At 35.3% G+C, this 16,666-nt stretch overlaps 1 protein-coding gene across 6 annotated transcripts in view; it reads left to right on the plus strand.

The window, feature by feature from the left end:
* UNC13C (unc-13 homolog C) overlaps nucleotides 1-16,666 on the plus strand; it is a 239,651-nt gene that overhangs the window by 102,852 nt on the left and 120,133 nt on the right. For all 6 annotated transcript variants that reach the window (XM_074600306.1, XM_074600305.1, XM_074600303.1 and 3 more), the window contains 3 exons: nucleotides 2,861-2,939; nucleotides 11,248-11,319; nucleotides 16,400-16,619. In XM_074600306.1, coding sequence (XP_074456407.1) covers nucleotides 2,861-2,939; nucleotides 11,248-11,319; nucleotides 16,400-16,619 — 371 coding nt within the window. The remainder of the gene's footprint in view (nucleotides 1-2,860; nucleotides 2,940-11,247; nucleotides 11,320-16,399; nucleotides 16,620-16,666) is intronic.

Here is a 16,666-nt window from a genome sequence, read left to right on the forward strand (position 1 = left end):
GTCCTATTTGAATTTATGAAGAAAGATTCTTGACTCCGGAGGGTTTTTTAAAGTTGAACCCGTCAATTTTGGAGATTGAGTCTTTTGTATATCAGTGTAAATATTAGGAGATCTTTATCAAGGTCTTTCTAAGTATGTTGAACTACAAGATTAAATGAACGTGTAGATGATTCTGAACATTATATTTAATCCTTTAAAATCCACATGAGAAACAATGTTCAGAGCATCTTTGTTTATTTCAAGATAAGAGAAACAGGCTTTGTTCCCTCTATGGGATTTATCTGTGTATCAATGTTTCTACTGTGTAACCTCTAACTTTTTAGGTTTAATATTTGGCAGCGCTGATGAGTGCTTCCTCACAGTGACACAGTCTGCGGGACTGGAGTGTGCAGCAGTATTTTTGACTCATTATTTCTAGTATTGGCTTTAACAGTTAACAGTTCCTTGATGCTAATTCATCTCTTGCATCCAAAGCACAGATTTCAGTGTTATCTGTGCCGCAATACCTATTAGTTTTGCCCCCAAATGTTTGTTTCCACTTTGTGGTTTTGTAAGTTTATTTTTGATTCCATTTTAGGGATTTGTCCCCTGCTATGTCCCCCTGCTCTTTGACCTTAAGGGCAGCTTCTCAAATTCCTTTTGCAATTTATTCTACTTGGAGAACTGCCCAGTAAGTAGTCTGTTAGCCCAGATTCGCTCTATTCATTTCATCACTCTTTTATGGTGCAACTGCGCTCGTGTCCCTCATATCTTAGAGAGAGGACATTGGGCAAGAAAGCACGCCCATTCCTGCAGAGCAGAAGCTGGACCTGTCCATAGTAGTGATACTGCCAAAGCTGGTTTCACCAGGACTTCAAACTATGGGAATTATTGAACAGAAGGTGAACAAATACCCCCAACATTATAGGTGCCATTGTGCCATTTTGCCTTTTCTCTCCTCTGATTTTAGTACAGTTAAGCTTCACCCAAGCTGAACTTATCAAGTCCCCTATCAAGCATGCTCCAAGAAAGTAAATTTGCTGTTCTGCATCTGTTGAAAGTAAAGCATGGAAATAAATACTGCCAGTCTATTGCTGTGTCTATTTCTTCTAGAAGCCTGTGGAATAATAAGGGGACAAAATAAAACCCCATTTTATTCCAAGTGAGAGGTAAAAATTATTGTAAGCTTTGCCTTACAAACAAAACAAACAAAAAATGCCAACAACAACAAAACAACCAAAAAACACACAAACGAAAAAACCCAAGTGATATAGAGTCTGACTAAAGGCCCATATAGCCCAGCATCCTGCTCCTCCTGATGGTGGCCAAAAGCAGATGCCTAGAAAATTGTCAGAAAAGAGTAAGCATAGCATAAGATTATATTTCCTTAGGATACTCTCCTAGTCCTCTAGTCTTCTAATAGTTTGTAATTCAGAGATTGCTTAAACCAGAGTTGGTGTCCTTTTTTTTTTTTAACACCTATTAATGTATTTCATGTCTATTAATTCATTTGAAGTTCTGATTTATGAGTTCTGTTGGCTTGCGTTGATTCATCTTGATGATATTAGCAGTGTAGATATCATAGTAGAGGCGTATGCCTTTTCCTCTACAGTCTGGTATATTAGCATAATCCAGCATTGTTTTCAGTTTATATCAATATACCAGGCTGTAAATCATGACAGCTGAGGTCTCTGATTCATAATTCCTTTTGGATTTAGCTTTAGCTGTGGAACTGTAACATCTCTATCCAACAGGAGTCATCAGACAGAGTCTTGGCTTAAATAAATGTGGAATTTGTAAACTCTACTAGTGGTGAGGGGATGTAATCCTCAAGACAGCAGAGGAGTATTTGGGACAAAATATTGACCCTTTGGAAGGAAGTGAAAATTCTGTCCCTAATTTCAGTTAAATCTCTTTTCACCCAATAACTGTGATGTGTATAAATGAAATGAGGACTTTCAGATGAGAAACTGTTTGCTGTGACATGTACTTTTTTTATACATAGAGAGGTAGAAATACAAGAACAACTGAAAAAGGTATTTGAGACAATGCCAAACAGCAGGAGCATGGAGGGGAAAATGTTGGGTCTTGAAAAATATGGTATCCCAGTTTCTATGATAATATCAAAGTATCTCTTAATTAGATCTGACAAGGTATATAGCAATCTTCCAACATCCACTGTGGAAAAAATGTAGGAGAATAGTACCTGCAATACCTATTCTGAAGAGTCGGGGATAATGAGGCATATTGTTACCAGATCAGTATGTATTCTTTTAAATCCTATTGGTGTTGTCAGCCTTTTATTCTATGAAGTGGCTCCAAGTTGTTCTTTGCTGTTGTTTTCAAGTTGTATGTGAGATCTAATATGGGTTTTAAATGTGTGCTTAATGAAAAAGCTTAAACCAGGCAAAGAGAAAGTAATGATGGTCACCATGAAATTATCTTACAATGTGACAAGTTCGGTTTTCCACATTCACGTGGAATCATGTGAGAAGACGTAATTATGTATTTAGTTAGATATTTTACTCTTTATATCAAATTTATGACAACAACAATATCTTGTACAAAGTTGGGCTCCATCTCAACTACAAGATATAAAAGTCCTTTTGGTGGAAAGCTACTGTTATAACTTTTAGAACCATGGTAAAAATTTTTAGGAGGTGTTAAGTAACCTTTCGGCTACTCTTTGCTGTGAATGGATGCCAGGAGAAAAAGTCAGCCACACCAAGAACACTCTCGTTAATTTTTCATAAGAATTAGAACACTTACCTTCTTTAGCTGACAACTGCTAATTTTGATTTTAACTGTGAATACAGATATTATAAACAATTCTTAAGGATGAAACTTGTAAGTCTCAGGTTTTTCTTTTCATCTCCAACAGTGCTGGCCGTGGGCTGTACGGAATTGATAGCATGCCAGACCTGCGCAGAAAGAAATCTTTTCCCATTGTTCGAGATGTGGTAAGTAACTTCTGATGCCATGAAACTGTTGATTCATTTGTCAGTTTTCTAGATCTTTCTTGTAATTACTATTGTGCGTGTGAATGACAGTTTGTCAACAATTGTTTTATGGAAAAAAAAAAGGTATATTGAGAAGAATGGATTGAGGGCAGTAAAAGTCAATGACACAGTTGGTATAGTAGATAAGTCTGAATATCTCATCAACTACTTAGATGTTACTTGTGGAATCAAGTAATGTGCATTTTGTGCAATAATAAACTACTCATTTTTGTGTTGAATTAGCTTATGAAGACAGCTGTTACTGAGTGCTTGGGATACCAATTGACTTGATTTATTATGATACTGAAAGAGGAAAAAAGTTCCTTTTAAAAAAGCAACCTTGTTTCAGTATGAATGTTTTAAAGATTTATGGATACTCTTGATACATGATGAGGTATGTTATTTTAACAGTCATTGTAGACAATAATAATCTAGGCAAATAAATTTCAGGAAGGTGAAAAGAATGGCAGTTCCTTCGAGATTTATTCTGACTTCCAGTCTAAACAAGATTAAGTAGAACCTCTCTGCACTGAAGAATTTTAAGTGCCATTCACGTTTCTCTTTTTCTTTTTCTGAAATACAGAATTCATAATTCACTAAAATGCATATTCTCTGGTGGTGGTGAGCGCCCAAAACCAATTTCTCATTGTAAAGAAAGGGAGTCAGCCAAAGCAAATGATTACTACAGTTGTCTTTAAAAGATCAATCTTTGCCATATTATTGCTCAATGGATTCTCAGCTACTCTGTTCAGTTACTCTAAAGTGATATACTGTACTATCTGAAGGGTCACAAAGAGAAAACACAGCAACCATTTTAGAGCAGAATTCCTCCTGAAATCAGTGAAAAGTTGCAATTTATGACATAGTAGAGCCTGCGTTCATTGAAACCATCTTTTTGACAGTAGCCACTCCACTGTATTACATGAGTATAATTTACAGACATACTATGATACTTTTTTGTATATTAAATAGCACTTTGCTTTATTCTTAATTGTTGGAACTGTTTACAGACAGGTATTGCTCAGAACAAGTTAAAACATTAGAATCTTAACTATTCACTTTGAAAAACATAATAATTATCAAAGTGAAACAAAAAATAAAATTCATATTTTGAATGGTGGAATAAAACTTTCATTTTATTATTCTATGATTAGATGATGTCAATGATTAGTATGTAATGATTGCTACTTTGCTGTCCAGACATTGAAGGATAACTCCTCTTGAAGGAATTCTACCTTTAATAAATGCAAAATTACAGAGTTTTAAAACTGAAATTTATTCTGGAATTTAATAATTAGGGACTTACAGTATAGCTCTTAACTATATGGTCTTTAACTATATACTTCTTTAAAATAGTAAGTTATATTAAAATTCAGTTCTGTCACTGTAAACCTAAAATAATTTTACCAACTCTAGAGGAACTTTTTTCAGACTTAGTATGGGTCATCTTCATCTTTGAAAGATTATTTGTATTTGAAGGTACGTGCATTTTAAGCAATCTCCTGTGAGTTCTGAGCTTGTAATAGGTTGATTCCAAAATACCTTCTTTAAATCAGCAGCTTAATTCTCAAGTCCTTGTAAGATCTGATACTTATTTAATGATCTTTTTTATGTTTACTTATATGACAGTTTCAGAAATATAGAAATAATATTGCTAGAAATGAGTGCTAGACTCTTTTGACACTTACTGAAATAGATGTCATTTGATATCTTCTTTTGTTGCAATAAATCTGACATTAATATTCTTTATAATTTCTTTCTTATCTTGGCTGGATTTTTCAGGCTATGGTAAGTGGTTTTATACTGATAAATGTTCTAAAACGTTCATAATAACTCATGAATGTCATAATTTCATTAATGTCACATTTTATGCTGACCTTCTATTGGAAAATAGAAAAGCTATTTCATGACCAAGAATTTAATCCTAAGTGAAGTTGTGCCTTATCTGAATGTCCTGTTCTCTGCATCATATATGCCAAAATTATTACGAAAGATTTGTTAAAAAGTTATCTATGCATTCCAAATATCCTTTCTAATGATACAAGCAGATTGTTTAGGACCCGATCGTGATGCTTCCCCTGTGGAACTGAACAGCCTTAGATACCTAGATAAAGAGGAGTTATAAGTGTTCCCTACTTTTAAATTCTTTTCTATCAATCAATGGAATTCTTTGATCTCTCTTGCAAAAGGTGAATTTCCCAAAGCAAATAAAGACTCTTCTGTACTATAGTCTAGTTTTTTCTAGTAACTAAACTCATGGAAATATTTTCTTTTTCCACCAACTTTGGCACTTGTAAAGGTCCCTCCTTATTTTCCTAGTCCCTTTGTACATCCAGTTTCTCTGCATTAGTTTTCATGGTTTCAGCTTGGTATCAATATAAGGTTTATGAGAGTTATGCACATCTTCCTAAGATGATATCTTTCACTTCCATTTGTTTCCATAAATTCACATTTTGTAAAATCCAGTTTTCAACAGCAGCCTTACTACTTCTCTTTCTCCTAAATCTCTAAGTTTTTTCACTAATGCATTGGGACTTTTTACTTTCCCTGCTTGTTTTGGATTGAGTCATTAGAAGAGGATAAGGCAGTCAAAATCCATTGACAGGAACAGTTCTCTTTGCTGCAGTCGTAAGTTCCAATGGGTCATTATTAGAGTTCTAGAAGAATGTATCTGCATAGGAGGGAAAGACAATGAAAGGAGAAGTGATCATTCAAATGAAGTAACAATACAGAAAGCTGTTTGACTAACAATACATAGAGTGTGAGCAGTTCTAGCTCTCTTTAATGTGGAGCTAGAAAAGAGAGTCGAGAGCACTTGCTGATGTAATTGCTGTAAAAAACCCTTTTGCGCTACTTTTAAACAAGCATGTTCTCTCTTTTATGCTAGTTAGAGCTTTTATTTGAAGGGGAACTACAACCAGGGAGAGGAATAGCAATAATTACAGTGGAGGTTAGAAGTACTAACTCACAGTGGCCAAATAGGTGTGGTGATCTGCCCAGTTACAGGTAAAGGTAGTGAGTTCTATTTTTCTATCTCACTATGCTTTAGTCTTTGCTTCTGTTAATTTGAGCCATCATGTCAAATGTTATGAAAACTCTAGAAAATTCCTGATTTCACTTGATTTAAAGGTGACTTTATACTGTACAATCACTGTAATCAGGCAAGTTTCTTCTTTTGTTCATTCAAGAATGCATTATTACTTTGATTATAAGAACACAAGAATATTTTGTGAATTCTTGCTGCTGTTGTAAAACAGACTGTTTTGTTTATAATACTGGAGTGAACACACTGGGTGAAACAATTGCCCATTTCAACTAAAACAACAATCCACTGATACTTCTTTTTAATGCAAGTGGCTCCACAACAAAAGCATTTATAGAGGATAGAACTTGATTACAGTAGTTTAAACTCTTAAGATTGAGGATGCTCATATAAATTACAGCTGCCACGTTCTCAGTTTTTGTACCATGTCAAGTAATCATTAAATAAAAGCTAACTATCTGGACTATTTTACATTATATCTGCTATTTGCAGTCCATTTTCTTAACTCCTTTAATCATTAATAGACAAATCGGTTTAAATATTTTAATATTCATACATTAAATAGATAAAACATAAAAATAATCAAACAGTGTTTGTATATTTGCAGGGGTTTTTAATTCTACTAACTGGAAATCAAAATAATATGATTCCATTCTTCTATTTCACACCCGTGTGTTCCAGGAATTAAGAATTAGTTGTGGGGAAATTAAGAAATTATTGATGAACTTGTTTGTTTTCATTGTTTTCCATGCTATTTGTGACAAACCTTAATATCCAGAACAATCTTAGAAGCTAGATGGAGCATTCTGTTGTGTCTGTGCCATGAAAACAAATATGAAGAAAAAGTAAATGGTATTACAGTGGTGTCCAGTAATGATTGTAGAGTTAAGCTGAGTTGCCATTTCCTTTCTAAATCTGTTGTCTGGGCTTAATACTGCAGTTCTGTTGAACATTTCAGGATCAGACATCAACTTTTTAAATAGAAAAATTATGGGAAGGGGGTAGGTAATTTCGGACAATAGCTTGTCTCTTTCCTTTCGAGTGATTTCTTTCTCCTTCCTGTCCCCCTTTCCCCCAAGCAACAGAGTACAAATCTGTCTTTCAAAATAATTAAATCAAGATCTCTGTAATGATAAATTATCTGTAGTTGCTCAGAAAGAAATAGTTCTGAAATTGTGCAGCTTTTAAATGCTGAAAGCAGTAATTTTTTATTTTATTTTTTTTTAAGATTCACCTCTAGTGGATAACTCTTACATTGCATTAAAAATATAACAATATTTCTAAAGTGGTAAGAAATATTTTGTCTTCAACTTTTTTTTTCCCTGGTGATAGCAGCCTATGGATTCTTTTAAAGAAAAAAATCATGAAGGAAAAGATGATTAGGAAAACAGAAACCCTCTGTAAAAACACAGGAATGAGTGTTGCATGGCACAGCCAGCATTCATGAACAGCTGCAAAACGGTAGCCTGACTGCTGCTTCCTCCCTGCTACTTTAGCTGCTCAAACCGCGGCTTGCTTGGATTTCATCATGGCAGGTGGCTCTTTTTTCACCCACACAATTTTTCATTTAGCCTCTAATTGTAGCTTGAGTGTAATTCTCTTTTACTTATGCTTAGCACTTTTCAATGTTTTTGCTAGAATGACTTCTAATTATATTAATTTATTTATTTAAGCTACTAAGGCAAATTTTGAGGTAATACATAAGATAGTGTAGATACAAGTTATTAGGGAGTCTAAAGGGACTTGAGAACAATGGAGACTAAGTTATTTTAAATCCTGTATCAGGGATTTGCAAAAACATTTAAAATTTAAAAAGATGATGTTCTGCTTTATCATCTTCTCTTTTTTTTTTTTTTTTAAATTATAAATTTGTCCTTATGTTCATGATGCAATAGTACCTACATAGAGATCTTTACACTCTGCAGGTCAAATTCTCATATAAGGAAAGACATGAGGTAGTATCTGAACGTCAGTTTGAGAGGGTAAGCAAGCGTAAACTGCTGAACGAGTATTGTGTCCTGTTAAAGGAGAGTAATTAAAGGCTTCAGGTTCCTGTTGCTCACCCTGTTACTTTGATGCTCTGGTGATTTGGACTCCCCTTCTGGAGGCTCCAGGTGATTAGCTGCACTTACCTTTCTTCCCTGCTACTATTTAAAAACAGAAGGGCAGTAGCGGAAAGAGTTTTCTTGCTACATTCATAACCTATCACTTTGTTTCCCATAAATGAGTCTCAGCAGCATTTTTCCCTTCCTATTTCCAAAACACTCACTTCTCCTTGCTTCTTTCCATCCTTAAGAACAGCCACTGTTCTGGTTTTGTTCAGTGCTTGAAGCTGTTGAATTATCACCAACAACAGTATTTCAGAACAGGAACATCTTATTTATGGTCTTTCTCTTGAAGATGCAGTTTATTCTGACAGTGATACATAAATGGAAATAATCCTTGTGAGTTTTTTTCACTAAAATCCCTGTAAATTTAATCCATAATGTCTGTTAACTTTACTAGCTTATCTCAAATCCCTCTAGATATCACTTTCTTCTATTATCCTTCCAACATGATAAACACTTAATTAAGAACAGCCTAATTATCTGTTTCCTATTAGGCTTTGTTTTCTTATATAGGACGCTGTACTGTGATTTAGGCACAGTTATGATTAAGGAGCAAAATGGTTAAGCTACATGATTCCAGGAGTAGCCCTTGGGAGAACTGGGCCTCATAGTCACGTGACAGGGTCAAAATTGCTTCCCTACTTTTCTTTTTCACACAGGAAATAGTATCTCTTTATTGACTTATACTGATAGCATGAAACTGCAGTTCTCCTGTTGGCTCATGTACTTCAACTGATATATTGCTGGAGGACAGAACACAGTATCATTCCCTACCCTATATTTGAGGTTAATGTTATTATGCCCTTTGTATTCCTGCTCTGACAAATCATCCATATTGCTCTATAGCCTGAAATGGCTAGGATTGTGTATTTTAGACATAAAAGGATTAAATCACTTTCTAAGTAAAAGGGAGATGAAGATTAGAGGTCAAAACTGTAAAGCTAACATAATGCAGGCTAGTAAATGTAAATACCTACTTTCCAAGACTTCGAGAAGAAATGTATGCTTCAAGAGGGATCAGAAGATGGGTGCTTTTAAAATGAATCTTTTTAAACCTAAAACTCTACTGATTATGGATTTTTTTTCCTTTCTTCTTAATGTTCCAGACACATTTTTGCTTGCCATTTCTCACTCTGATGTGTGAGTCCTGTAGCGTTAGGTTTTGTCATAAAAAGTTTGAAAAAGCAAAGCCTGGGCTCTGTTTAATCTTTCTTGTCACTTTGCCAATCTCGCTGGCAAACACCAATGGAGGAATTTGCCATATTCACAAAAATAGAAGGAAAAGATGGTCACAGAATAGCAAAAAGAATTATTTACTTTTATTAATAACAGAGTGGGAAAACTGATAGCAAATTAATGGCATGGGCTTAGTAAACTGCTGAGAGTTTAAAAGAAAGAAAAATAAAAAGGGGGGGTTTCTTTGCATCCCATATTAACTGTAATAGGACAGTGAGGAATCAGATCAAACACTTCTGTGCCAAGGATGACTTCTTACTCTATAATTGGTTTTACAAGATTAATAACTTTGTGTCTATCTGCAAGTTTAATTATTATCAAGGGAAACTTATTGAAAATTGAATGGGTATGTTCTTAGGGAAAAATAAACATTTTAAATTAAAATTAACAGTCTTAATATCTCTACATTTAAAAAAAAATCCATTTAAATTATGTCAGTGTTTTAAATTACAAAATGTGAAGAAATTGTAATTGTCTCTCCATCCAAAGATTAATGACGCAGTTCCTCTACTGATGTAAGCCCAAATTGCTTCTGACTCAATACATATTTCACAAAAATAAGAACGTCACATGCAAAATATCATTGAAACTTTTGCTGTAATAGCTCTATAATGGTGGACTACAGAAGATCCAGTTCACAGTAAGGTGAAAATCTGTATCCTCACAACAAAGGCAACATCAGACTTCTGTTTAGTGGGTGGTATAATTGATCATCCTCACACTGCTAGACTACAGGGACAGCAATGTATGACAAAGCAGATGCCGGATTACAGAAGAACAGAGATAAAGCAGAAGTATTCAGGCACAGTTGGAAAGATTTGGAATAGGGAGAAGGATGCATGAGCCCAGTTTTGCAGGCAAAATACAGTAAAATCGCAGTGTTATGTTTTGGTTAATATTTTGTACAGTGGAATAAATTGTATCTGTTTCTGTCAGGCCAAAAGGACTACTAGTAGTAGAAGTGATATTCAGAGTTGAAATATTATTTGGAAAACACACAGAACTCATTTCCCCAGGGTCTTTTTTCTTCTGATTATTATACTCTCTAATTCTCAAGGACCCATTAAAATTACAGGGATATTGCAGTAAGGAAGATAAAATTTCCTTTATTAAAAAGACTTTATTTTGTGTGCCTTTGTATGTACTATACTAGAGCAAATGAGATTATCTCTACAACCAAGGACATGGTTTTCATAACTGGGAGGTGTTCATAGACCCTTAACATCATGTAGGCAAAAGAGGACAGATTGAGACAGAGTTCCAGCCTTTTTTCTCCCTCCAAGAACCAGAGTATTTTTCCATATAGCTATTCATAGTATTGAATGAATATTGTCTTTAAGGAAAAAAGTACTTTTAGGTTTCCCAAGGACTTTTTATTTAAGACAAGTAGCATTTTATATATATATACACACAGTTTAAAAATGCCCAGTGAGTTACGAAAAATTATCCATACTGACAACTTGAACCGTAAGACTATTGCAAAATGGTCTCCCATGTTGCTGCAGGCACAGACAGCTTCCAAATTAGGGCAGGATGCCTATCCTTGTACCACATTAATTTGGTTGGCAAAGCGGAAAAATAGTGACAGCCTGTGGTTTAAAAAAAAACTGAGTCATAAACCTCTGAATAACAGGTTTTATATTAGAAATGGCAGCTCAGCTAGGCACTGCTGAAAGAAACAGTAATGATGATGGAAAGTGTGCTTACATTATGTACTGAAACCTTAAAAGTTGTGTGCTGCAAACATTAATTAAAAGTTTTTGTAACTCCTACAGTTTTGCTTAAATCTAACAGTATAATCAAGTACTACTTGCCTTCCATTAGATTCAACAATTTGGGTTACTAGTATAATCTTTAACGGTTTTGCATTTACATTTAACAGACACTTGCAGCTCGAAAATCTGGTATTTCCATGGCCATGCTCATCCGGACCTCCATAAACAATGATGATATGGTAAGTGTTTTCAATGACAGGTTTAAGTCATTTAAATAACAGGTAAAATTTTGTTCAAAGCTCTTGAGAAATTTTTTTAGCCTTAGACACTCCAAACTGGATAAAACTGAGTGTATAAGCATTCTGTTTATTGTGTAGGAACTTTCAGGGATCTTGAGCAGAATTTGCTGCCTGATCCACAGTGACAAGACCAGGTTTGCTTCTGATGACTCACATCCATGACAGTCAGAAGAGACTAAGCAAGAAACCTTTGTTTTACAAAATAGTTACTCGGGGAAATCTTTGTTTTTTAAATTGTCCAGCTGCACCGTGCTTTACCTGCAGTCTTTCAGTATCTGCCTCTCTTCATCGCACCGTGAGTACAATTAGAATGGCAGGCCTCTGCAAGAAGGTTTCTGTGTGATTGTTATTATTTTTCCCAGTCCTTATAGGTGGCTGGGACATTATTTGATTCTGTAAATGTAACTCTTGCTAATGACACATGTGATTCCAGATCAAGAAATATTCAATTGGTACAAGAAGTGACTGGGAAAATGTTTTGAAAAAATCATATTCTCATAGCTAGTAACGCCTGTGTGTTGTTTTTTCCATTATTGACTTCACTTATGTTTTGCAAATGAAATTTCTTTTAAGCAAAAACACAACAGGTGCCATTGTCTTCAGGAATACTTGAAGTGTGATGCAAGCAGAATTATGTGGCTGAACTAGGCAAAAGCAACAATTTAAAGGAATAAAGGCCCCTTTTGTGTTCCGTAAATTACTAGTGCAAACATTGCCTTCTAGAATATATTCTACAGTGGAAAAAAAAAAATAATGAAGTGATGAATTTTTCTTATGATGTTGTTAAGCTCCATAGTGGAAGAATGGGAGAGAAGAATATATTGACAGATATTGTGCGAACTGAAACCCATAGCACAAGTATACATACATCCATTGCTCTTCTCTGATTTATTGTGAACTTTCTATGCTTATACGGTAATCATGAAGGAACAAATTGGTTGTGTTCAGGGATGGATTTATGAGGTAGGAAACAGCTGGTATTTGAAATGATCTTTCAGTAGAAGCAGTAGTTATTGTTCTCCTGTCTACTATCTCAAAATAGCAACAAAGGTTGATAGATGAACAACTATGGAATGTTAAAAAGAAGTTAAAGGCTGAAGGAAAATTATAATAAACAAACTTATGCCATGTAATTGGTGCAAAATAAAGACTTTTTCCATCTATGTTATAGCTGCTACAAAAATATCTAAGTTCAGTAAAAGATCCTGAGATACTCCATATGCTTTACTAATAGATGTCTGCTAAACAAACAAACAAAATCATTTATAAGCATTACTGCCTTTTATGATAATAAATACACGCTCAGCTATTAGTTTAAATTTCTCCCCTCATGCCAAAACTACCAGGCTGTGACTTCAGAGGGCTAAAGGTGCAAGTTTTGGAGATAATATTAATTGCCAACAAATGCAGGACAAGAAAGAATAATTTAGACTGCACTTACAGATTCTGACTTAAGTGGTACTGTTCAGGAGGAAAAAAGAAGGCAGCAAATGCTAGTGGACAGGTCAATGCAAGCACTTCTCCAATGCTTGCTGTCAATCAGGAGAAACTAATGAACTACGTCTCGGGAGAAATGGAAGGGGGAAAAAACAAGTTGAATGTATTTTTATGCCATTATACTCTTTGGCCTCCATTTGAACCAGACCATATGAAAATTTCTGTTCCAGAAATAGGTATTTCTTAAGAAATCTTTAAATAAAAACATAAGTCCAAAGGCAAACAGCAAATATTTTATATATATATATATATATAATACCTTGTTTGATGAGAAAATGTGAAAGGAGGTGAATAAGGGAAGCCTGTCTTATGCCAGCCCTCACTAAACATACTAATGGGAAGTGGGTACTCTTTCGAGGACAAACGTAATGGTACAGCCAAACCACTTGCAAGATATTTAAAACAAGTGAAAGGTAATACTTTACTTGGTCCGTAAGTAGCCAGCAGAATTTAATGCCCTAAGGCATCATCAAAACTGAGTAGGCCAAGGTTTGAAAACAAAAAGAACAGATATTTTGAGCCATACAAGAACTCTCCAGATAGTCTGCACAAAATCAGACGAAGATGTGCAGTCACAAATGAGAGTTAAGGAAGAAAATCCCCTTTGGGCAAGTTATTCCTCTGATTTTTGGTTTTCTCGTTTTTACTCTCCCTCAACTTTTTCCAGAGGGAATATTAGTGACTGATGGGAGCAGGTTATTTGGCTGATTAGATTCAGAATGGTAATTCTTTGAACTAATGCCTTTTATTAAATATCACTTACTCCAAAAATTAAAAACTGACTCACAGTTAAATGCTGTGAGCTTTGCCACCTGCCATTGCTATCCTTCTGGTATAACACATTCATGACACAGTGAGTTTGTATGTTCCCAGGCACTGATCCAAAGACATTTAAAGCAGCGTCAAAGTATTAACTTCAGTGACACTTAAATGTATGCTTTCAGCTGAGCATTCATTTAATTGCTTTGCTGAACAAAGAGACAGAGATGCAAGTTCGTGAAAATAATGCACCGATGACATGGAAAAAGTATCTCAAGTAGTATATGACAGAAATAAACTTCACTTCAGAGGATAAGCAGATAACTAAATAATCCTCCTATATATTAACAGTGCTAAATGTTGCCATGCGCACAGCTCAGTGACTGCATATAATAGTTACATGCAAACAGAAAAGCATATAAGGAATGAAAGCCTCTAGACAGTAAGATAAATAAAGTTCTCCTTTACCATTGTAGTTTACTTTATTAACGACAGGGGAAAGATCGTGTTCAGCAGCAAAACCAATCTACAAATTGTATCTTTCAGCTGAAAACTTCATTTACCCTCAGATGTTTATTTCAAGGCCTGTTGAGCTGTGCCATTTCATTACTTACTGTCATTTCAGAAATAGATAAAAGTCACTGACAAAATCCTAAAATTATTTATTCTGTGAAAAAACAGTGAAGTTGGATAGGGTGAATGGGCAGGATTTATACTGATCCTGCTAGAGTTCAGGAGTGCAAGAGCATAATCTGCAAAGGAATCCTCAAAGACCTGGTGGTTTCCAAGAAACATGATTTCTCAATAAGCTGCATAAATTCACTTTACGTTGCTTTTGAAGTTTTCTTTCTGATACCTGTTGCTGGTAAGCTTTGACATGGGAGGCAGAGGGTGGAGAAACGCACAAAGATGAAGTTTGCCGTGTCAGGAGGCCCTGAATAACCCAGTCCCTCTTAGGGTCTGCCAAATCAAACTAGTGCAGACCTTTGCTTGCTTTCAGGGGAGTTACTAGATGGTTAATTGTCCAGGATAGGCTAAGAAAGCACCCTGGAGAGAAATTCAATATTTGTTTTAGTTATTCCTGCTATATCAGCTTCTTTTCTTAGTTCAGTTCTACAGTGTTCTCAGAGGTGCTGGGATCAAATGTCCATGAAATGTCTGACCGCATTTGTTTGGCCAGTCTTCACAGGGTAGGTGTTGTTTTTAGCGTGCGACTATGAACTTCAATAAGAACTGTTGCATTCTAAGCAACTTAACATTTGTGTTTGTTATTTGTAGTGCTTGAATCTATGAATCAGTAAATTTATGGCTACGTGTTAATGGTTTTCCTGTGGTTGCAAAAGTCCTTCAATTGATGGCTCTGTGCAACATTATGCAGATACGCAGAAAAAAAAAATTATTTTTATCAGACAAATTATTAGCAGATTATCTCACATGTTTGAGTGGAGACGTAGACACATAAAACCAAGAGAGGCTAATATCTTGCATTTGGCATACACTTACCACAGCTGAATATTAAAATTATGGGAATGTTAACGAATGCTTAGCTAAATAAGTTAGCCTTGCTTTCTGTATTATCAGAACTGTGGCAGTGATGTTAAAGCTCATATGGACAAACCACACAAATTCCAAAATGTTGTTCCCCAGTTTGCTACAGCTACACAGCCAGCACCACAGCTGCCTCGAATGATAGACACACAAGAAGAAGAGATGGTGGGATGGACAGACTTTCAGAAATATCCCACTTTCCAGTGAGCTACCTCTTTTAGTACAGTTTCTTGTTTCTAAAAGAAACAACTTATTTATAAGGGAACAGGTCTAGAACTTCTGATACATTCATGGCAGCCATTTGTACATTTAGTGGAGGAAAATAAAAGGTCTTTTTTTGGGGGGGGATTGCTGAGCGCTGCCTGCAGGTTGCTGAGTTTTTCTTATTCCCAACAAATCAACTGGACTTAGAATATCTGGGTCCCTGAAAACAAAGCTTGAATAAAAAACCCTAAACCATTGTGGCCATATAAGCCTATGTTTTATGTACAAAACTTCAAGGACTACTTTGTTTCTACTTTGTTGTCACCTTATTAAGCACTAAGGAGCTGAGATTCAGGTTATTTGCCGTACTAATCAGTGAATAGCTGATAATTGTTCTCCTGCTAAAACTGGTCATGGGTCCTAAGCCAAAACAGTCCAAGAAACGAGTGTGGATTTTTGAGAGTATGGGTCATTCTTGTTTGTAGGCAAAAAACATTTTGGTGCTTAAAAAGGAAGTAGTGAGTATGCTATTATAGCAACGTAGACAAAATGGGACCATAAAATTGACCGCTTTTATTTGATGAGCAGGATAGCACTGTATATAACCAAAGTACCTTTTGTGCACTGTGCCTAAGTTCCTGTAGGAAATATTTAAACACTCAGAAGTAATGTGTTAGGTAGTTACTTAAAATGCATCAGTGAATGTAACGCTAATGAATTTTTTAATTTGTCTCAAAATATAAAAAATATATAGAACTCTGTTAATTGACTGACCTGATTCCAACTTAACTCTCCTGTTTCTGTGATCAGTCAAAATGGTGATCTAGGGTTCTTTTGTCTTCAAAGTGAAAGGCAAAATGAGTAAATCAGTATTTTGCGAATTAGTTCATACTTCTATGTATATTCTAATATTTTGTAACATTGTAAGAGTAATGACACTTTAGCTCCAGTTCACCTGTATTAAACAGTACTTTAACTGAAGTCTTGATTGGTTTTCTTTCTTACCTAACAGAAAATACATGTCTTCAAGAAGACATTGCAGGCTTTGATCTATCCAATATCATCAACTACACCTCATAACTTTGAAGTTTGGACAGCTACAACTCCTACATACTGCTATGAATGTGAAGGTCTACTTTGGGGCATAGCCAGACAAGGGATGAGATGCACAGAATGTGGTGTCAAATGCCATGAGAAGTGCCAAGACCTTCTAAATGCTGACTGTTTGCAGAGTGAGTATGTCCTGACAGCTAAAGCTTTGCAGTATTTCACACCTTTT

Source organism: Larus michahellis, chromosome 9 (assembly GCF_964199755.1).
Source record: "Larus michahellis chromosome 9, bLarMic1.1, whole genome shotgun sequence".
Classification (NCBI taxonomy): domain Eukaryota; kingdom Metazoa; phylum Chordata; class Aves; order Charadriiformes; family Laridae; genus Larus; species Larus michahellis.